Genomic DNA, 24,369 nt, shown 5'->3' on the forward strand with positions numbered 1-24,369 from the left:
AAAAAATACTAGCAAACCGAATTCAACAGCATATCAAAAAAAATTCCACCACACCAGTGGGCTTCATCCCAGGGATACAAGGATGATTCAACATATGTAAGTCAATAACTGCGATTCACCATGTAATCAGAAGAATAAACAAAGATCATATGATCATCTAAATAGCTGCAGAAAAAGAATTCAACAAAATTCAGCATGCTTTCATGATAAAAACCCTCAACAAACTAGGCATAGAAGGAACATATCACAAAATTATAAAAGCCATATATGCCAAACCCACAGCCCACATCATACTGAATGGGGAAAAATTGACAGCATTCCCACCAAGTTCCACTAAGAACTAGACCAAAACAAGAATGTCCATTGTCACCACTTCTAGTCAACATAGTGCTAGAAGTCCTACCTAGAGCAATCAGGCAAGAGAAACAAATTAAGGATATTCTAATTGTGAAAGAGGAGGTCAAACTATTGCTTTTTACAGATGATATGATCTTATATCTAGAAAACCCCAAAGATTCCACCAGGAGACTCCTGGATTTCATAAATAAAGTCAGCAAAGTCTCAGTTTACAAAATCAATATACACAAATCAGTAGCATTCCTATACACCAATAACAGTCAAGCTGAGAATCCAATCAAAGATTCAATACCATTCACAATCGCTACAAGGAAAATGAAATACCTAAGAATATATTTAACCAAGAAGGTGAAATATCTCTACAAAGAGAACTACTAAGAAATTACAGATGATACAAACAAGTGGAAAAATATATCATGCTCATGGATTAGTACAATCAACATTGTTAAAATGTCCATACTACCCAAAGTGATTTACAGTTCAATGCAATCCCCATAAAAATACCAATGTCATATTTCACAGATCTAGAAAAAAGAATTCTATGCTTTGTGTAGAACCAGAAAAGAGCCCAAATAGACAAAGTAATCTAAAGCAAAAGGAACAAATTGAGAGGTTTCATATTACCAGATTTCAAACCATACTACTGTGATTGGTTACAACTATAGTAACCAAAACAGCATGGTACTGACACAAAAATAGAGACAGACCAATGAAGCAGGACAGAAACCCCAGGTATAAAACCGTTTACATATAGCCAACTGATCTTTGGAAAGCAGATGACAATATACACAGGGGAAAAAAGAATACCTATTCAATGGACGGCACGAGGGAAACTGGATAGCCACATGCAGAAGAACAAAACAGGACCCATATCTCTCACCACTCACGATGGCACCCCAATGACAATCACAGAAACCACAAAAATAAACAAATAAATTGGATTTGATTGAATTAAAAAGCTTCTACACAGTCAAGGAAATAATTAAGAGAGCAAATAGATAACCAACAGAATGGGAGAAAAATATTCACAAGGTATACATCCAATAAAGAACTAATAACCATAATCGACAAAGAACTCAAGCAAATCAGGAAGAAAAAATCAAAGAACCCCACTAAAAAGTAGGCAATAGACAAGAACAGAAGCTTTTCAAAAGAAGATAGACAAATGGCCAATAAACGTATGAAAAACTGCTGAATGTCACTAATCATCAGGGAAATGCAAATCAAAACCGTAATGAGATATCATCTTACTGGTCTTAGAATGGCTTTTACTAAAGAGTCCCAAAACAATAGATGCTGGCATTGATGCAGGGAGAAAGGAATGCTTATACACTGTTGGTGGGACTGTAAATTAGTACAACCTCTTTGGAAAACAGTATGGAGATTCCTCAAAGAACTAAATGTCAACCTACCATTTGATCCAGCAATCCCACTACTTAGTATTTACCCAAAGGAAAAGAAGTCATTTTATCAAAGAGACACCTGTATTTGAATGTTCGTTGCAGCAAAATTCACAATTCCAAAGATGTGGAATCAACCCAGGAGCCCATCAGTTCATTAGTGGATTAACAAAATGTGGTATATGTATACCATGGAATACCACTCAGTCATGAAGAAGGATGACTTAATGCTTTTTGCAAGAGTTTGGATGGAACTAGAGACTATTATCCTAAGTGAAGTATCTCAAGAATGGAAAAACAAATACTACATGTACTCACTATTATATTGGAACTAACTGATAAGCATAAACATGCATAGAGGGAAGTAAATGTCAAAGGAAATCATGCAGGGGTTGAGGAGGATGGAGGGGATGGGCGAAAACTTATCTAACTGGTACAGTGAACACTGTCTAGGTGACAGGCACACTTTTAATCCTGTCTCAAGCACTATAAAAAAAATTCATGTAACCAAAAACATTTGTACCCCCATAATACTTTGAAATAAAAAGAAAAAACAAATTGCTATATCTTATTATGTTTAAACACATGAAATTGCAAATACTCAATTATTTTTGACCTACAAAAATGGCATTTTCATATGGCTCAACCTAATATATCAGTTTATTTAGAAGTATTGTTTTCAAGAAACATAATCTTAGAATTTAAAAAAAGAAAAAAGGAAGTAAACAACAGAAGTTTTCAAACCCTCAGGGTTATGTGTCTTTGTGAAGACAAATCTGGAAACTGTTTTAAGTCTTCTTATTCTAACGTGAAGAAAACGTGCCTACAGTTAACATATCAAATGCAAGTTTTGTGAATTGCATTTCATTGTACCGAAAACATTTTAATAAATCAACCAAATTTCTTAGCACCATATAGTTACAAAAGAATACGACTTCTGGTTGTTATCAAAAGCAAAAGTTACCAGTAATTTTTACAAGTTGAACTCCATTTCCCTAAATGCTTCTATCTACAAATATCATCAAAAATTTTCTGAGAATTATTTCTCTTATATATCCTGATATTTTAAAGGCCTTCTTCACTGATTTCACCTGGGCATACACACATTAGATCCATAAATTATCTCAATCTACAGCACTTCAACATAAGAGTTGAACATACAGATCACAGACCCTTAAAAGTTGATCAACTCAGCCCTCGGAAGTTATCCGTTTTGATTTTACAGAGGATAAAATACAGCCTCGTGTAGGTTAAATGACAGACTTTCCCAAGGTCTATTCAAAGACGAATTAATATTAAACTTGGTTTCCTGGATTCCAGTCCTTTGTACTCTTTTTGCTATCTTGTAATATGCCTATTTTTCTCCTGCTATGTAATGCAGATTAATCTGATTTTCCTTTTCTTTTTTTTTTTCAACTGAAGTTCTGAGTCAGCTAATCTTGATAATTATTGGGAAAGGAAGCAAAAGACTGAAATGACTCTGTAAGCAAAGAAGCTCCCTGGCTGTCAGGTGTGATTTTATTGGAAGCATGTCTCCTAATGCAGGGACCATACATCTGTTCTGTTTTTCCCATTCCTTTTAAATCCTGTGGCTCTCCTATGTTTTGCTGGGATAGTTATAGACTATCTAATCAGCCTTTTGGCCACTGCCTTTGCCTTGCCCTTTAGTATTAATATTTAGCTGTTTGGGAGTTTTTTCTAAATCCTTGTTTTAGACCCCCTGGCCTGTCTTCTGGTATCCACTTAGGAATTGATCTGTCCTGAGCTACCTGAAAAACAATGTGAATTTCACCCAGAAAATCCTTAGGAATGTGTAGCATCTATTTGGAACTCCAGATTCATCCTCAGTGAATCAGTGGCCTCAGTGATAGAGTTTGAGATAACTGTCATATGGGTCTGAAAGGAAGCTTCCTAGGTACAAGTGAGCATTGTTGTATAAAATGATTGTCTTGCAAACTGTGTTGCTGTGTTGTTGTTTCCTGATTGCTCCTAATTGATACTGTAACTTTGGAAAAATAATTTTAATCTCTTAGTGTACGCATACAAAAAATGAGGAGACTGGGCTGCTTGACCTCAAATGTTCCTTTTAGCTCTAAAATTACATAATTCTAGGAAATTCAGGATTTTTCCACATATGGCGTATACCCTAAGTATAGTATAATGAATACCACACAGCACTGTATAATTGTGTATTGTCTTTCCCAGCCTTGGTCACAGTAAATGGGTCTCTCTTCTTATTGGAATAATGGTTTCCCCCTTGTGGGTCAAAATATAAAGTCACAGCAGCTGCCAGTACCATTTCACGCACACAGTGGGTAATTAAATACTATAAAATCCTCTGAGGGATTTAACTAAGGAGCTATCTAAGGAATAAAATGGAAAACTAGAGGTTCATGTGTGAATATGAGAGTTTAAAATACATTATAGATATCATTTTATCCATTTGTGAATATAAATATTAAAAGAATACATTAAGTATAGAAAAACGCTCAGTCCAATATTATTTATCTTGACACATTACCGAAGACTTCATTCTCCACCTCCATTGCCACACAATTTAAAATTGTCTTTTACCTTTCTCTGTCTTTTACCGATTGTTCAGTCATTAATTTCTTCAGTTCTTCTAGACGCTGAAGATCTCTCATTTCCATTTCTTGCCACTTCTGTTCTTTCTTAGCCCAGTATTTTCTTATCTGTTGTATAAATGTTACATAAAATTTAAATTAACAACAGATATGTAAAAATGAGGGGGGAGGCTATAACATTATCCATTGGTTCATGTGACAAAGATTGAATTTAAATGGAATTTCATCTTTTTTGTTTCTTAGATATGCATATAATATATTGGCAACAGAAAAAACAAATTAAAACACAAAAGTGCATGTTCTGAGAAACTGCATGGTTTAACAATTCCCGAAGTGGAAATATAACTTGTGCTAAGACCTAAGATTTTAATCTATGGCTAAAATAATTGACTTTCAGGGAGCCACAATAAAAGCATGCTATCGTCTCTAAAGTATATGATCTACCTGTTACTCAAGTATATTTTTATCCTCTTATGGTAATGCAGTCCTTAATAAATATAGCATTAAAACTATTTTTACTTTAAAAGCATGAGTTTATTTATGCTAATGGACAGCAGGATGTTGAAAGCTTTATGCTTCTGGGAAAGTGGCAGGAGATAGGTGGGAGGAAGGAGGAAAAGAGTAAATTAGCAGGGTTGTGGTATATAGTAGTTCTGACTTATGTGGCAAAATAAAGGTCAAGCGTTTCAAGGTGAAAATGGTGAAAAGGTGAAAGCATTGTTTTTGTTTTGCTGGGATAGTTACAGACTATCTAATCAGCCTTTCGGCCACTGCCTTTGCCTTACCCTTTAGTATTAATATTTAGCTGTTTGGGAGTTTTGTCCCAAAGGTGAAAGCATTGTTCTTACTAGGCCTGCTTTACTTCCCTTTTCTGGAAATGGAAGCAGAATAAGAAAACATATGTAGAAGTACATATGTGCTACTTTCAAGGGGCTGAAACCATTATCCAGGATTTCCCAATGTGATGAAACAATTGAAGTTAATGTTTGACAGAGGGCCATTCTACCACTTTAGCCTGCCATGTTGTGTTTGGGTCAAGAGACTGGATCTTGCTGGTGAAAAACAGAGTACTTCAATGGTGAGCACTAGTGAGTAACTGGCAGCAGAGAGTCTGTTGTAGATGCTGGCTAGCCTCACCCCCAGCGAGGCAGTTCCTCTTCTGAGAGCAGTGGAAATGAAAAGCTAAGTGGTTTCCTGACTTGCCCTAGCAACATGGTCTCTGATTCCCGGGAGAACCAAAAGAAGCAGCCCAAGCACCATGGCCACAGCCATAGCAACTCTGCAGCCACAACAGCAACATCTGCTCAATGCTTAATGAATAACTGGATGAGCTCAAGTTACAGTGGTATCCACTTCCAGAGTTGACCGAGATCTGAATTTAGGGAGAACTGAGGTGAAGCTAGAGGCACCAGCACCAAAGATGGAGAGTGAGAGAAAGGGTAGGAGCAGGAGAGAAAGAAAACTGACTGAGAAGGAATATTCTGTCGTCCTAAATGATAACTGCCAGGGAATTCTATTGACACCAGATATGGAAATGTTAGCAGTGATTATATCATCTCCATCTGGGGATTATAAACGATCTTCATTTTAGTCTTTATAGTTTTCTACATCACCTTATTTTTGCAATGAATATGTATTTCTTTCATAATCAGAAAAAATAAAGCTACTTCAAAACTAAATTTTAAAAAAGAACAGATACTGAATTAAAGAACATTTTTCTCTGGGTTTCAACAGACCAATAATATTTGCTTACTCCCAGCATTGGCCTTGGTGGCAAATCAGTGGCCCTTTTGCAGACGATTCCTTGATCACAAGCAGAGAGCCCCCAGGTTGCTGGTATCCTCAGATCTCTGACCCCACTTGTTGCACTGTCTTGTGCAGGCCCTAGAAGTATGTAACACCTGGAGCTTTTTAGAATCTCCAGACCAATTATTTCCATCTTTGACTCTCTGGTACCCTCAGCCATTGCTATAGCATGTTCTCTCTCTCTCAACTCCTTTGGTCCCTCCCAGCGCTTTCTGCTGAGCCCCCTGGAACCTCTGTGTCATCGGACATAAAATCCCCTACATTTTCAACCTTCAGAACACTACATCCTTATTTTCACTGAAATTTTCTTGAATGAAGGATGCTCATACTCTGATGCCCCATGTGTGCCATGGGACTGGGGAATGGTTGGGCATGTTCCTTGTTGTTAACTGCTACTTTCAGACCACTATCATATCCTTCTCAGGTGCAATTCTTTTTCCTTCTGATGTTTCCACCATCTGGATATATCACCCTCTACCTGTCCTTTTCACTGGCATGGGTGCATTTCTAGGTCACTCTAAAATACACATCAAGAATTCAGGTATCCAAATCACAGCCTTCTCCAACATAGCTGCTTTCACCTTCCTAGCCAATTTTGGCATTTGAATGCCCTTTCAGCCTGTTGTTCTCTCAATTCTGACTTCCTTCATTCTAGGAAGCCACCCTCTCCTCCAGGATTCTATTATCATTGAAAACAGTTCCAGCTCTGAAATTTTGAATTATAGCAATAGACTCTGTGACCAGAACCCACCCCTCCCCCTTCCCATTATTCTCTGGGCTCTGGACGTATAATATTATTCCTCTGGCATAGCCCTCATCACAATGCTTTGCTAATTAGTACACTTTTCTTCTCTCCCACTAGGCTGCAGAAATTGTGATTTATTCAACTAAAGTGTCCAGAATATAGCATGTACTAAATAACCATTTGATTGACGCACAATTGTAGGAACTGATACCAAGTGTTTGATTTCAATGGACCCTTCAATGATGATCAGCATTTCTTTTATGAATCTCTGGTCAATGTCTCTCAATTTCTCATAGTGGTATTCCAAAATCTGTTTACTAAGTTCAGCTCCACACCTGCCTCTACTTCCTCACTTTCATCAGAGGGAATAGGAGCTCTAAAAGGTACCTTTCTTGCTGTACTGCCCATCAGAGGAAGAGTGTCCTTCCTTCTGTTTGAGGCTTATGCTTCACCTGGGCTGCAGATCCCATTCCCAATTCTACCTTCTCCATAACCTTACTCTGTATCTACCCCCTTTTTTCCTTGTTTAACCTCTTGTCTTTACAGCTCCTTTTCTTCACACGGAATTAAACACAAATCTCTCCGATAAAAACTGTCTTAAATATTTTAGACCCCAAAGACTGTAGCACCACACCCTTCATTGTTCTTTTTTAGCCAAGCATTTTAGAATACTTGTTTTCCTCCATCTTTGCATCTCCTATTTTACTCCTCACTCAGGTTATTTCTACTTCTGCCTTCCACTCCAAATTCACTGTTCTCACCAGTGACTTCCAAAGAATTAAACCAAATATGCTTTTCTATCCTTATTTTACTTGATGTCTCTGTGTATTTGATTCTATTAATCCTTAGCTGTAGTATTAAAACACTACTGACTTTGGCATTCACTTGTTCAACAAATATTTCAGCACATGCTTGAAGCCAGAGACTGTGCTAGGTACTTGGGATATGGTGCTTAAAGAGAAATAGGCCTCTGCCTCATGGAACTGGGACTTTCCAGAACAGAAGAGAGACAGTAAAGAATAAATGAATGAGTAGGATATTACATGTTGATTAACTTCTAAGAAATAAATAAGTAGAGTGATGATTTAGAAAAATTTGGGTAGAGTTATTAGAAGGTATATTTAAAATGTCTTAAATAGAATATTTGGATGAAAACATGCAAGATGAGAGTAAAATACCCATGGGCAGAGATGGAGGGGAGTACTTCAAGAAGAGGGAGTGGTAAGGGCAACAGCACTGGTTGGGAAAGACCTTGCATCTGTTGGAAATTGGGAAGAGGGAGTCCAGGGCAGCTGGAGTAGGTGATGTGAGTTAAGACTAGAGGTGAGATTGGAGAGCTTCACGGGGCTAGATGATTAGGGCAGGATTTAGTTCTGGAAACAAGGAAGAACCATTGAAGAGATTAAAGCAAGTAGTGACATGATCTGACTTACATTTTAAAAATAGAGCTCTGGCCAGGCATGGTGGCTCATACCTGTAATCCTAGCACTCTGAGATGCCGAGGTGGGAGGATCCCTTAAGGTCAGGAGCTCAAGACCAGCTTCAGCAAGAGCGAGACCCCCGTCTCTACTAAAAATAGAAAGAAATTAGACAGACAACTTATAATAGAACAAATTAGCTGGGCATGGTGGCACAGGCCTGTAGTTTCAGTTAGTTGGGAGGCTGAGGCAGGAGGATTGCTCGAGCCCAGGAGTTTGATGTTACTGTGAGCTAGGCAGATGCCACGGCACTCTAGCCTGGGCAACAGGGAAACACTGTCTCAAAAAATAAAAATAAAAGTAAAAATAAATAAATATAAAACTCTGACTATTATGTGGAGCAAGATAGTAGAGGAGCTAAGGAAAACAAAGGAGACAAGATAGAAGGATAAGGCAAAGGTGATCAGTCAGACTCAGGAAACAGAGTGAAGTGTTTCTATGTGAAGTGTGCTTTTGAGTGGAATCAGAGTGCTTACTGAGGGATTCAATGTGAAGATTGGAGGGAAGAGGAATCAAGCACAATTCCTAGGTTTTTGCTTGAGTAACTGGTTGGATAGTGGTACCAGGAGTTTGGAAGAATAACAGGTTTGGGAAAGGAAGACAATCAAGAGCTCAGTTTTGAACATATCACACTTGACATGCCTATAAAACCTCTAAGTGGAGAGATGACACAAACATCTGGAGGTACAAATGGGTGGCTCAGGGGAAAATTCAGTGCTGGAGGCCTAAATTAAGGAGATGTCCACTTAAATGGTATTTGATGCCACAGGACTGGATGACATCCCTAGGACAAGAATGTAAACAGAACGGAGAGGGTGGCCATGCCCTTTTAAGTTATCTGCTTTTTGCATAGTTTTCTCTGCAGAATGACTTAATTTCCCTCCTCCACCTGTCAATCTTATCCTATTTTTAAACAGAACACATGCCATTTCCTCCCTCTTCTGAATCCTCCAGGAAAAGTGTTAGCTCCATCCTTGGCACACCAGTGATCCTTTGCTTATGGTTTATCACACTCCTTTCTTTGCCCTGCCTTGCATTCGTTGATTCTTTTTCTTGAGGCTCTGCCCCTGGATTGTTACCAATATGTTGGGCATTTACTATATGCCTGGAATGCTCTGCCCTGCTTGTTGCCTGGTAAATCCCTCCTGTTCATCGTTTAAGATTCAGTTTTAGCATTGCCTTCTCAGCCTTTCTGCCTCTCCACCTCCTCCAGACATACCTAGGTATACCCTCTAAGGCACTCTTTATGCATCCTTAGCATAGCATTTCCCATATTGATCTGCATTATTTATCTCTGTATCCCCAGTACCTTGTATCATGTCTGACACATAATAGGGCTTAATTGATCACTGTTAGGTGAGTGGAAGCTTCTTCTGGTCTCTGGTTCAACAACAACGAAGTTGTAGATGGGCATCAGGCCAGCAGTGTTATTTGCAGGATGACAAAGGCTGAACTAAGTAGTTCCCTAAGGACAGTTCCATTTGCTTTTCATCAATTAATAGGAGCAGAAAGCGTGTATCAAGAATTATTGGCTTTGCAAGCTTCAAATTAAAGTCAAGACTAAGGGGATTTAACTAGTCCTTTGGGACATTTGTTGAGACACAGATTTGAAACGCACTGATTTTTAGGATTTTGAGTGATCATTATAGTATTCTAATGATAGGGGAATCAGAAAGTGAGTGCATATGACGAGTTGAATTTAAAGCTTGCCTCTTGACTGCCACATGAGGTTTATAGAAAAAGTTTGCTTTTCTGAAAAACAAAACAAGCCCTTATTTCCCTCATCCCCTCTTATTATCTGTGATTTGTATTAGATGCAAGATACTCCTTTTCACAGTTCCACAGTTTGTTCATTTTGGTAAACTTAAGCCAGTAAAAGTATAAATAGACTGAAGAAACCATTCTCCATACTGATTTATGAACCAAAAATAATGCTATGCTATTTTTTCAGAGGGTTTAAGATCATTTTTATATTCTACCTTACTTTTGTAATCTTTCAGATAATTTGCTTTTTATTAAAAACTTCACTAGAAAACAGAATGTTTATGGTATTAGAGTACCTCAAAGTTTAACTTTAAAAAATATTATGCAACCATTAAATTCAGCATGAAATAAGAATTTCTTATTTATACATAGAAAGCAGAAAGGACTAAAGAATTATAGTAGGAAATTTTTTGGTCTCATACTTCAAGCTATCTGTGTGATGTTGAATCTTTGAACAAACAGACTTCTGTACGTTGCTGCCACGTCATTATCTCAAAGGCTTTAATGACTTAGGAGGAGGTCATAACACTGAATGATACCCATAAAAGACATGAAATATGAAGTTCAAAATATCCAGTTCCATTCCTCATAAACCACTAAGATAAAGCATATTTATTCCATTTCCTATATTCTAATTTACTTAGATAGTTCATTAAATCTTAAAGATCTCCTTTCTAAGGTAGACAGTAGAATTGTATTCACCACAGGCTGCGAAGGGGTAGGAGACGAAGAAACATTGGCTGATAGGTACAAAAGTACAGTTAGATAGAAGGAATAAGTTTTAGTGTTCGATTGCACAGGAGGAGGACTATAGTTAACAATTTATTATATATTTCAAAATACCTAGAAAAGAATATTTGGAATGGTCTTAACACAAAGAAATGATAAATGTTTGAAGTGTTGGATATCTCAATCACCCTGATTTGATTATTACATGTTGTATGCATTTTTCAAAATAGCACATGTACCCAATAAATTTGTATAATCATTATGTATCAATAAAAAAAAGATCGCCTTTCTACTTTTAGCCTGGAATATGCAACCCCACACACAAAAAAATTAGCATTGTTATATATAAAAACATAACAGACATCTTAATAGAATAGTATTCATTTTTTATTTAATACTTGAAATATTTTTCCTATTCATTTCATCTAGGTCAGTGATGGTATATGTATCACATAAAATCGCCACAAATTGAAGTATGATTCCTCTTTCTATATAATCAATTTGACAATTATCGACATTTTTGCCACATAATGTTTCAAACATTTGTCTGAATTTCTGGAAGGTAAGGAACATGCCTTATACTATAGTATTTATTTGTATTTATAATAGTATCACATCTTACAGAAAAGAGGTGCAAGGCATGTATTTGCTAAATTGATCCAAGGAAAAATAATATAGAAAGGTAGCATTACCCAAAATACTTTTCTTATATCAGCTCGTATAAGTCCAAAGTCACCTGGATAGACAATAATGATGCAACTTTTCAATCAGTGAGCCAATTCATTTTGTCCTGTGGGGGTATGCAGGCACATTCAATCTCAACAGAGCATGGGGACGGGTACTTCTGTAAGTCAAATTGCTTGTGGATGCCAGATTAAAGGTATTTTACACCAGAGTTGGGCACTTAGTCACTCCTACCCTCAAAACCTTTCAGCCAACATTATTTCTTCTATACTTCATGGTATAAAGATCTACTTGTGCTTCAACCTAAGACTGGCTTAAGTTTCTGAATAAAAATTTAGCTTCAAAAGAATTACCTTGCAGGGCATTCATTATGGAAAGATAAGACAGCTCCCCTACATGGAAAAGAAACTAGACCTAGATCTTTGGTTTTCAAAATAGAAAGTCAATTTTGCCACCATCCTGCCTGGTTATTTGAACTTAATGGATTTTTTTTCTCAATCCACGATTCAGACTCTTTGCATTTCAGCTACTTATCAGTGCCCTAAACTTGAACACATTAGCAACCAATCTCCAAGCTAATAAACAAGCTCATCCACCTCTGGTAGGAGGATAAATTGTCATATTCTTTCTGAAGAATAAATATGAAAATAAGAGCAAGAAAATAACTAGCAACAGTTTTAAGATTTTAAGGATTAACAGGCAGGGATACATGTAAATATTTATACGCAGGTATGTTCATCACAACTTTAAAAGGGTGAAAAATTGGAAACAATATAACGATCCCAAATTGTGAGACTGGGGAAATGTACTAATCTAATGAAACACTATGCAGGCACTAAAAATTATGTGGTAGGGGAAAAGGGAAAAATATGCAAGGTATGTTGATAAATGGAAAAAAATCAGGTTAAAAATAATATGTTCAGTATGATTCTAGTTAAGTTAATTTCCTGTGTATGTAGAAAAAAATGAATGCAAAACTATTGTTAATAATTTCCTTTTGGTAGTGGTTTAGGATTTGGGATGATTTTTATTATATTTCATATGCTTGTTTGTATTTTCCAAATTCTCTCCGATGGACATAAAAATACTTTATAATTACAAAAGTACATTTTAAAAAATTCTGGCCAAGAAAATTTATATTTAGCAGGAGTATCTAAGGGGCATGACTACTATTCATTCCTGAAGTTCCCAAACTTTTTCTAAATCAAGTCAAATGACAAGAATACTGTATATAACTCCACACAACATTTTCACTTTTTATCACCTTGCATGTAGCATCACTTTCACTTTCTACAGTTTTCTGAACTATGATTTAATTTTATTCCATAGGCCTCACAAAGGCTGGTGAAATATCATAAGAATATTGCTTTAGACTTGTAAAACTTCTATTGAAAATGCTATCTATTGAGTAGGTTGCATTTCTTCTCCCAATATATGTTGCCACCTCCTAATCTGCTGGTATGTTGTCTATTATTAGCAAATAAAAGTTAAATGTTTCCCTTTAACTTAACCATGTTCAATTACAACACCCTTCTTTAGTCTTGGTTTACTGACATAACGACATTCTCATCCCCTTAATTTCTTGTCTCTCGTTCTTTTACTGATTTTCTATTTTAATGATTCCTAATAGGAAACAGATGGCATACTCAAAATTAGGATGAATCAAGAAGAATGTAATAAGGAAACAATTGACAAAGGAGGGTTGGAATGCAGGGCAACCACAAGGGACCATTTAGTGCCGGGTGGCTTTGCCATCTCCAGACCAGAGACAGAGAAGGCTGGGTGGGGAGGCCCATCTGGCAGAAGCTGAGGCCTTTGGTAAAGGACATAACTGGTCGGCACAGGGCAAGGAGCTGGGAAAATAACTCTCCCGACCTCACTCCCCTCCCTCACCCTGGCTACCATGTTCTACTTTGGCTGAACCCAACCAGAAGCCAGAGGGCAAGGGAGCCACATAGAAAGAGCCCCCAGGCCACAGAGTAGAATGGAGGGTAATATAACCCAGAAGGAACATACCCAGCACAATAGTATTAATGCCTTTTATTATAAATAGTTTGGAAGTAGTGATGCCTATAAATTAGTAGCATTAATCCCTTTTAGGTGGTGTTCACTTTGGTCACTTATGTGAGATTTTCCCATAGCAAAGCAGCCTGCTTAAATTGGCAATCAGCTATTTTCTGCTATGATGTAGTCTTATGTCCTTATAACATGATGAGACAAGAAAGTATATCTAGGGTAAACACATTAGTTATCTCCCTCTTAATTGAAATGCCAGGTGGATTAAAAAATAACTGTCACATCTTCTTTAGGAGGAAGGTCTGTTTTCAGTATGGGCATTGAAATATTGCATAACGATCATGTCATATGTTGATATTGCTGAAATTAATTTGTCTGTAATCTTGTTTAATTTCTCTCTTTTCACTATTCATTAAGAAGGGAGTATGTATACTGAGGATGCTGTATTTCAAAACCTGAAGTGTCAGGGAGAGTGAAAAGTGAAAAGTAATCAAACCTTGGAGTCATTCAATCATGACTTAGAGCCAAGGTAATTTTTGTGATCATTTAATCCAAACACCTCATTTTACAACTGAAGAGGCAAAACTCGCAGAGGCTACATGACTTGCCAAGGTCACCCATCTTGCCAGGGCCTCTTAGATTGGCATGCTTTCCTCTATATCTCAACATCAGAGTAGAGTAGTATACAGTTCATTCACTAAATTCATTCATTCAGCCAATATTTTTTGAGTGCCTTGTGCCAGGCAGTGAGGATAGACCAATGAAGAAAACAGACAAATTTTCTGTTCTCACGGGGTTTACATTCTAGAAGGTGCAATGAAGATAGCCAATAAATAAATAAATAGATGTTAGGAGTGATAAATGCTAAGGAAAAAAATAAAGCAGGATAAATAGACAGCGACAGGGAAGGAGGATGGCATTTTAAGTTGAGTCATCAAGGACATTCTTTCTAAGAGGACATTTGTGCAGGACTCTTAATGGAGTGTGGGAGTGAGTTATGCAGACATCTGGGACAGGAGGGCTTCAGGTCAAGGGAACAACAAGGGCAAAAGGCTAAGGGGATGTATGCTAGAATGTTCACATGGAAGGAAGTGGGCGGGTAGCGCTGGAGCAGAGTGGAGGCAAAGTGGTAGGGTATGAGATCTGAGAGGTACTGATGCAGTGCAGGGAGGCAGACCATGCAAGGCCTTGCATGTCCTGGTCAGGACTTTGGGTTTTATTCTGAGTGAGATAGACAGTTATCGACATGTTTTCAGCAGAGGATTGACATGATCTGAAGTGAGTTTTAGAACTATCAGTTTGGCTGCTGTATGGGAAATGGATTGGACAAGGGGGATGGGAATGGAAAGGGAGGAGGCAGAGACATTAGTTATGAGATTAGGAAGCTCTTCTAATAGTCCTGATTATATTTTAAAGGTAGAGCCTTCTATCTATGCCAACAGATGAAGGTATAAACAGGAAAAATTAGGAGTCAAAGATGATACCAAGGCTTGGGAGAATAGATTTCCATTTATTAAGAAAAGGAACAACACTAGGGAAGGCGTGGGTTTAGAGGGGAAGCAAGCATATAGTTTGGACATATTAGATTCAGGAGTTGGTTATGTGAGTTTTGGAGTTCCAAGAGAGAAGTCCAGGCCAGAGCTATTAATTGGTATTAGTTGGCATATAAATAGTATATAAAGTTATGTTGGATTGGTCGAGATCACCTAGAGAGTACACATACTTAGAGGACTGCCTCCCTGGGCACTCCAAAGTTTAGAAGATAGAGTGGTGTTTACTGGGAAGGAGATACCAACAAGATAGAAGAACAAAGAGAGAATGGCTTCCTAAAAATCAAGTTTCCCAAAGAGGATGCAGCAATCTGCTCTATCATAATGATTCAAGTAAGGTGAGGACTAAGAACTGACCACTGGAATTAGCAACATGGAGGTTAACAAAGACCTTGGCAAGTGTAGCATTGCTGGAGTGGTTCACGAGAGAACAGGAAGAGATAAATTGGAAACACTGTGTGTAAGCCACGGAATGGTGATTTTCTGAAAGGGGGTATATGGGATTAAGAGAGAGTATTTTTTAGATGGAAATAATAATGGCATATTTGTAGGTTAAAGGGAAAGATCTAGAAAAATTGGGAGATGGTGGTGATAGGACAGAAACAACCTTGAGTAGGAGAGAGGGGATGGGATTCAGTGCACAAACAGAGGACTGGCCTTAGACAGGAGCAGGGACACTTCATGTACTGTAAAAGGAGGGAAGGCCAGGTAATGGGTACAGATTCTGAGAGGTTGGTAAATTTGATATCGGAAGACTGTGGAAGTTCTCTTCTTGTCAACAGGTAATGAAATCACATCAAAATTATTAATATTTTCTTCAGTCTACTTAACAAAAAGAATGGCACCAAGGAGACAATGAAGAAGGTATTTTTTATCTGTTTACACTTGATAATCCTAATACTTCAACTTTGATCAAATTACAATAGTCTAGTTTTTTTGTAAAGTGTTTAGCCATAGTGGTTCATTAATCCAGGGAGAGAAATCTTGAAAGAATATTAAGAAGGATAAGGAGACAGACATAGTAAGCTGGGTGCACCTTTAGAACATAAAAGAAATTCTACTAGTAAGCAGGCAGGTACTATTAAAGAATTTTTAAATTATCAATTACTTATCCATTGAATAGTTATGAGTAAACCAGGATAGAACTAAAGCCATGAAAATGATCCTCAAGTGAATAGTCTGAGGTTTCTCAAAATTAATTAATAACAAAATTAACAACAAACAGCAATCACAATGATAAGCAGAGTAGCACAGTGTTTGAAATCATGAACTATGGAGTCAGACCACCTGGGTTCAAATCCTAACTGCACCACTTAATGTCTATGTGACTTTGGGAAAATTATGTAACCGCTATGTGTCTCAGTTTTTTCATTTATAAAATGAAGATCATATTAATATCCACCCCTTAGGGCTCTTAAGAACATTAAATGAACATAGAATAGTGTTTTGCACATAGCGAGCACTGTTTACGTGACTGTTAATTAAATCCAATCCCTATGAATAATCAAGACCTATACAGAAAATGTAGCCAAAAATTGACACCTGGAGTTAATTTTTAAGATTCTTCATTTAAAACTGCCTAGTGGGAAATCTTTCTCAGAAAAACAAATACATCTGGCTTTTGATCATCCAGGCTTCCTTTTTTTTTCTCCACCTGACTTTCTTGAGAGTAGAATGATTCCATCAGTTTTTCCACTTTTTTAAAAAGATGCTCTAATGGAGTTCTACAAGACAGTTGAAACCAGAAAAGGGAGCTTCTTGGATTACCATTCTACCTTCCTTTTCTGTCACCCTCTGACTAAGATACTGCACTGATAGTTGAATCTGTGTTTAGTCTTGTGTTAGAAGGTTAGAATAAGTTAATTTTATAAGTGTACTTTAATATTCATTTCTAAATTTTAATAATGAAATAAGAACACTATGAACATTTTAAAATTAGATGACCCTTAATTTATTTCTTTTGCATAATTAAACCTCCCATTCTACATTAATTTCTTTATTCATACAATAACATTTAAAGGAATAATATTAAATCCTCAGAAAATAAAGTCTGAGTCTAGTTTATTTTGGAGTCCTACTACATAAAAAATATACTATCTTCTTCTTTGATCATTATACTATCCTGAGAGTTAATTTGCCAGTTAGGTTTTCAGCTCCCATTTTTGGAGTATTTCATCAGGTTCCCAAATAAAAAGATTAATGATTAAATAAAAAATCACCACCTCAAACTTTTCAAGATCATACATCTAGGAGTTAGTAATTAACAGAACCGCAAAACAGAGAATAGGAAGTAGTTCAACAGATTGGTCCTCAGTCCTATGTAGATACTTCAGCTCTGGTGGCAGGTAGTTCTTTTGCACTGAGGATGCTTGCAGTGAGAGATTTGGGTGGCTGGACATTAAAGCAGAGGTCAAGCTGGTGTTCAGAGGAGTTCAAAGTCATGTTTCCAGGGTCCAAGACGTCTATGACATCCAAGACGTCTTATATTCCATAGTCTCAGTTTTAAGAAAATGTAAAAAATGCTATAAGCCAATTTCAGATCATCTGAATGTCACCGTATTACTGAGTGCTGCCATAGTGTTTTCATTTGTGTTCACATTTCAGGTGGCCCTAGTGACATATTACATAAACTGACAATATTTACATTTTAAGTCATTTTAGTCTAACTTGGATTCAGTTAGATCTCTCTCTTTTCTCTCTCTCTTTCTCTCTCACACACATATACACCTCTTTAAAAGAAGTCTCAGTCTCTATGTGACACAAGTTTGAGAAGGAATGTCATGAAGGAAAAGGACCTAAAAGAAACAGATGATTTGGGCCAGTACCAGGAGATAAGATCTCGAAGGGGCCTCTCTGCTATGAGCTGTGTTTTCCAGCAGCACTCTGATTTCAAAAGTTTCTTTTTTCACTGCCTAAAACCCTGAGATCTATATCACCCTCCCTCCTCAACAGCAGAGCATTCAATGAGATGAAAGGCAATCAGTCACATGTATTTGAAGGAAATTGCAGAGGACAGTTCTATATCCTGCAGCTCCTGTGGTGCACACACGCATGCAACAGCAATTAAAGGCATAAATGGAAAGAGAAAAATTAATAGAAAGGGAGTTGATAAATCTTACTGGAGTCAGTCAGGGAAAGTCTATCCTAAGGCCCGCACTTTGATCAACTATGGCAAACTAATAACTTCTATTAGCATAAGAGCATTCACAGTAGAAAGCAATCAGATCAGCATGAGCCAGTGTGAGGACAGATGCCCAAAGTACAGTTTGATGATACAGAAACAGGAAATAAGAGAAGAGGAGGATTAGGGATGGATGAGGACAAAGGCACTTTCCCAACTACCCCAAGCTAAGGGCTTCATCAGTATTCCCTGAAAACGTCAGGAAGTTAATCTCAAAGTCACACTCTAATTATACATGAATATACATATATACACATATGTAAGTGCATATACCTGTATATATATGCACATATATATTTAATTTGCTATATACAGCCATGCTTAATTTAACTAGTTACAAACTCTATATAGTTCACTCCATTTTGTATTTTTAGTTTTCTTCTATTAACTCTTTTTGTTATACTCAGAAAGTTTACAGCTAAAAGAAATCCCTCTGTATTATTAATAAGAGCTTCCATTGACCTAACTAAGAATTGCATATTATCTTGTGGCAGAGCAGGTAAATACATCCCTTTAAAAATGTTTGAGTGGGTGATCTTTTACAATTGCATGAGGTATGGAGAATGGAGGACTGGGTATAATAAGCGTCACAGTACAGGCATTTGGCACATACTTATTGAATAAGTAAATAAGCAAATGAATGAATGATCATCCTATTTGGACCTTTAGTGTCCCCTCTGGGATTATACACACTCTTACTGTCGACATATCTTATTGGAGTTGACCCCACTATCCTTCGTGTAGGAGTTGGGAGGTTGGAGAGGAAGCAAGTGCCACACAGTACTATGCGCTAGAAGGCACTGGTGCCAATGCTCAATAAAAAAGCAAATGCAATACACTGAGCCATAGTATTTCCTGAAAGGTGACCTTAAACAAAGGTGACCTTACAACAAAGTCAGCAACTGGTGAAACTTATGAAGAATGTTGTATGTTTTGTTTGATCTAGTTAGGTGCTGATGAGTCCACATTTTGTTGATGATTGCCATCTAGAACCACAGAATGTACCGACGAATCAACAATCCTTTGGGTTATGGTGAATAACTACAGATAACTAATCCTGCATGCCCTATGTTGTAATTAGAAATTTTCATCTCACTAGAACTTTCAAAGAATTATCAGTCACTAGGCATTCTCCTCCCAAGTGAAGAGTAACTAGGCAAACATATTAATAAAAAGAACTGTATGTATGACACTAGTTTATGAACCAGCCTTAAAAACACTGCCTCTAATTACTACTATCTTTATCTCATTTCTACCTGTCCTATTTGATTCTCATGATATTTTTCTAACTACCTGTGTGCTACCATTCCTCTGGGGTAACAATAATAATAAGATCAACAATTATAACTACGTCATTAACGGAGTTCTTCCTAGGTGCCAGGCATGTGCTAGCTGCTTCACGTGCACTATTTTATACGATGTTTGTACAAATACAAACATTATACAAACACTGACATTTAGAGAGATAAAGTAATCTCTCTCAAGGCCACACAGTTAACAAGTGGCAGTGCTGGAACTCCAAGTCAGGTCTGAGTGAATGCAAAAAGCCCGCATGTGCAATACTACTCTGAGCCATTCCGCACTCGAAACAAGCTCACTGAGTTCTTGGCCCTCCACATTTGCTACCCAGATGATACTTAGTTTGTTTTTTTCCTCCTTCCATGATGGCTCTTTTTATTCTTATTCTGGTAAATAGATCCCCTTACATCATCTATCTATAAAGTTCTTGGCTCAAGTCTCAGTACGGTTGTTAATGTACCATTTAGTTGAAGTATTAAGGCCAATGTATGGTTGAATAAACAAGTGTCTTTGGACTTTTCTCCCTCTTTTGAGCCTTTAGTGAAATATCAGCCCAGAGCCATGGATATACCTAGAGTTACCAAATCTAGCCTGCACTCTTATGAGGGGGAATGCTCATCTTCCACTCCTCACAGGGCTGGGAATTTCCCCTCCCCAGGAGGGGTCACAATCGCTGCCCTCATTCTGATTGGCACATTTGGGAGAAGTGACTGAGCATGTTCAACTCAGCCCAGTCTCTCTCTCAAAATGCCACCTGTCTTCAGGAAGCAATTTTCCCCTTCCCTGACTTGTAGTCAGAAGTCTGTCCCTTTACAGGGAGATCTGGGTAGACTCAGCTCTTCCTTAGCCTAGAGAGTTTGATTTGATGGTGGAAGTATCGAGAAAGCCAGGGCCCACAAGTGCCAGCCACAGTCTCTAATACCTGGGCTATTAAATTCTGCCCTCTAGGCTTTTGGCTCTCCCTCTGAGTCATCCTTCCTTTTTCATGAATGACAGCACATACTCACTCTGAGTAGTTTTATCAGCCTGCTTCCTACCAGTAGAATTTTTGGGGTCCATTAGCTTCCTTTCACATTAAACTCTTTCTTTCCCTTTCAGTCTAAGCTGGCAGTATTTGTGATAAAATTTTCTCAAGAACCCAGTGGACCGTCTATGGATTTTAGGGAATTCACTTCATTAGACAAAAGCCACACCCATTACTCATTATCATATCAGCCTGTCTTTCTCCTGGCCTCCCACTAAGGTGGCTGAGGGATATCACCCTTAAACTTCTTGAAAGCCCTCTAGTTTGAAAATATCTATGAGAAGCAGCCTTAATCTCCTGTAAAGGTCTTTTGTATCTGTGGTCCCCAACCCCAGGGCTGCAGACCGGTATCAGTCTGTGGCCTGTTAGGGAACAGGCCACAGAGCTCTATCCCCTCTGCTCCCCTTCCCCAACCCCACGGAAAGATTATCTCCCATGAAACTTAGGAACCAGGGGGCCACATAGCAGGAGATGATCAGCCACTCCCCATCCCTCATAACCACCTGAGCTTCTCTCCCCCACAACCCCCCCTCCCCATGGGAAAAATGTCTTCCATGAAACGGGTCCCTGGTGCCGAAAAGCTTGGGGACTGCTGTTTTATATGAGTAAATACTCTGACCTTTTGATCTTTTTGAGACTATAGCAAAGGACAGTCATATTCACACACCAGTCTTTCCTCTATGCCACAATGTCTCCTAATCTCTTAACTCTAATGTCTTTTGCCATCTGGGTAGGTTGAGAATTTCCCAAAACATCAGGTCTGGAACCTTTTTCTTTAACAGTTTTTCCTTCCATTTATTTCTCTCCTTTTTACTATAAGCTGCAAAAGAAGCCAGGTGGCAAATTTGACATTTTGTTTGGAAGTCTTAGTTCATCACTTGTGAAGTTCATTACAAACTTTGTGGAAATTTGTTTTTCACCTAACTGTAGGACACGATTTCCCTAGACTTTCTGTCACCATGTAACACGTTATTCTCATTTCTCCAGTTTCTGATAATACGTTCATTGCTTCCTCCTCAGCCCTTACCAATCACATCTTTAACATCCATATTTCTATTAATACTAAGAGTTTGTTCAAGGTAATCTAGTCTTTCTCTATCCTCAAAAATTCTCCCAGATTCTTCCAGCTTCTCACCACTTCTCAATTCCAAAGCCACTTCTGTATTTTTAGGTATCTGTTATGGCAGCATTTTATTTCCAGATACCAAAGTCTGTATTTATTTTTTAAAACATTATTATTATGTAAAAATACCACCATAAATGTAGTAGCTTAAAACAACACCATTTACTATCTCAGAATTCGGTAAATCAGAAGTCTAGCACAGTGTAGGTGGGCTCTCTGCTCATGGTATCACAAGGCTGAAAGGAAGGTGTTGACAAAACTGAGTTCTCATCTAGAGAAAAATCTGCTTCCAAGCCCATTCTTGTTTTTTGTTAAAGTTCAGTTCTTTGTGGTTACAGATCTGTAGGTTAGAGGTCCCATTTCCTTGCTGGCTCTCAGTCAGGGCTACCCTCGGGTCCCAGAGGCCGCCCACATCCCTTGCCATGTGACTCCCTCAGTCTTTCATCCTTCTTGTACTCCAAATCTCTGACTACTCCCTCTGTGACCAGCCTGAGAAAACTCTCAGCTTCTAAAGGGTCATGTGATTAGGTTAGTCCCACTCAGATAATCTCCCTATTTTAAGGTCTTCTGTGCCATATAATCAAACCTAATCATGGGAGTAAAAGACACAGTATTTATAGCTTTGATAATTATACAGAGCATGTGGTTGGGGGGATGGAGACAGGGAATCTCAGGGCCCATCATAGAAGCCTGCTTGGTATGGGTATTATTTGTTGCCCCCTTTAAATCTAATAATCCTGAAAAAGCAGAGTTTAAATCCTGGGAATTTTTTAAAAAATCATTATTCTATGCTTACCTTTTTTCCTACTCCTAGTTCTTTAGATCAGTATACTACTAGATTAAAAACACTGGAGGAGAGATTTGATGGTTCATTGCCTTCATAAGAACCCACAAATCTGCACACTGGGAGAATGGCTTTGATCTAAACTGGGGTACTGTAGATTCCCTACTCAGCACAGAGCTTCTGGAGTTTTCTGAAAAGCACTGTCACTCTAACCCGCATTGTGTTTGTGATCGTCTATTCCCTTTTGTATTAGACTGTTTCTCCTCTTCCTGGTTATCTGTAGGATGCGTGTAATTCTGGGTATTTACCAGATCACTGGAGGACATGGGAGAACACTCAAGTGCTAATGTTTTTCTGAAATCTGAGTCTTGTGGTATTTACAAGTATGATGTCACAAGAAGCTAATAAGTCACAAAATGATAGATCCCTCCCCAGAAATATTTCCAAGGTAAGGTCACGTTACTAGTTGAGGTGTCCTGGCTTCCTTGATAATGCTTCTTGCCTCTCGATTGTACAATGTGGGTGGTGTGTAGATTAGGAACTGGCTTAAAATTTAGAGAAAATTGTGAAATGCTAGACTAGGCAAGGGATATGTCTCCTTTTTATGTGAGTCCTGCTTAAATTCTCCATTTTAAGAGCTAGGCTAGGACTACCTTAACCTGGATCCCATGGAACTCTAGACTAGGCATTATATAGGCTGAATGTCAACCCCATCTGCAATCTCAGTAAACTCTCTCTCCTGTTTTTCAAAATGCCTTTCTCTAACTTCCAGAAATCTTATAGACTACAAAGATGACAGCTAGCAATGTCCCTCCATCTTCTGTGTAACTATGTCAATTCCCTAGCTTAGATTTAATTTCTACAATTAAATGCACCTACTTCTATTCTCAATACTTGAGTTATTTAATTTATGTATTTTCACCTGCCTTTGTAAACCCCCAGGGAATGGAACTGTATCTAAATCTCTTTATATGACATTTACGTGACATATATGACACTGTATGTCAACAAATGCCTAAAAATTCAATACTTTTTGTGGTCATACTAATTCATAGTGAAGAAATGCTATGAAGGTCCAGGTAGATGACAAAACTATACGGATATGCTTTTCAAATACTGTACTTTCATAACAGTAAGTAATTGGTAAGTCCCTGACAAAGATATGTAGTTTACTTACATTATTTGAAACATGATCAATATTTATGAGTTTCTGAAGTATGTGCAATTATTCCCTTTAACCATCAACTCTCTTGACAGCAGCTTGATGAAACCACCCAACTTACTTCCTTAGAAGTAGAAATTAAATTCATTCTTAAATTAAAAATATAAGAACCATGAATTATATCTTCTTAGCAGCTGACTTTGTCAAATGATCATACAATTTCTACGTATGTTGTTTTCCACACATGCTGTTTCTATACCAATTTGCTGATTTCAAAACACAAAACAAATCAATAACCATGACAACTAAAGCAAAGTAAAATGCAGAAAAACTGGCTTATAGCTTAAAAATCCATAGTTTCTTTATCCCTCACACATTTTACTTTGAAAAAAACACTTTAAGACAAGAGCTTCTTAGATGTAGTTGGTTACATAGCCAAAACTATCAACCATGTTTACAAAAGTAAAAAGTTTATCTACCAATGAATTATGAATTAATCAGTCAGTCTTAGCACTGTAACCTGCTTTTCAAAAGAAAACATTTTTTATATCATACAGATCAAGTCAATACAGGTGTGTAGATTAACAACATTTCCTTTCATTGTGTCGTTCACAAATTAATTGCCTTTTGTGAATTATTTCTATGGAAGTCAGCAACTCCATTTAAAAAGTTGATTATTCTT

General features: G+C 37.6%; 1 protein-coding gene across 1 annotated transcript in view; it reads right to left on the bottom strand.

Moving 5' to 3' along the window:
- Positions 1-24,369, bottom strand: part of CCDC148 (coiled-coil domain containing 148) — a 142,495-nt gene that overhangs the window by 57,179 nt on the left and 60,947 nt on the right. Inside the window, exon 5 of the mRNA XM_012640765.1 lies at positions 4,332-4,450. Coding sequence (XP_012496219.1) covers positions 4,332-4,450 — 119 coding nt within the window. The remainder of the gene's footprint in view (positions 1-4,331; positions 4,451-24,369) is intronic.

The sequence above is a fragment of the Propithecus coquereli genome, unplaced genomic scaffold (assembly GCF_000956105.1).
Source record: "Propithecus coquereli isolate 6110/MARCELLA unplaced genomic scaffold, Pcoq_1.0 Scaffold157, whole genome shotgun sequence".
NCBI classification, from domain to species: domain Eukaryota; kingdom Metazoa; phylum Chordata; class Mammalia; order Primates; family Indriidae; genus Propithecus; species Propithecus coquereli.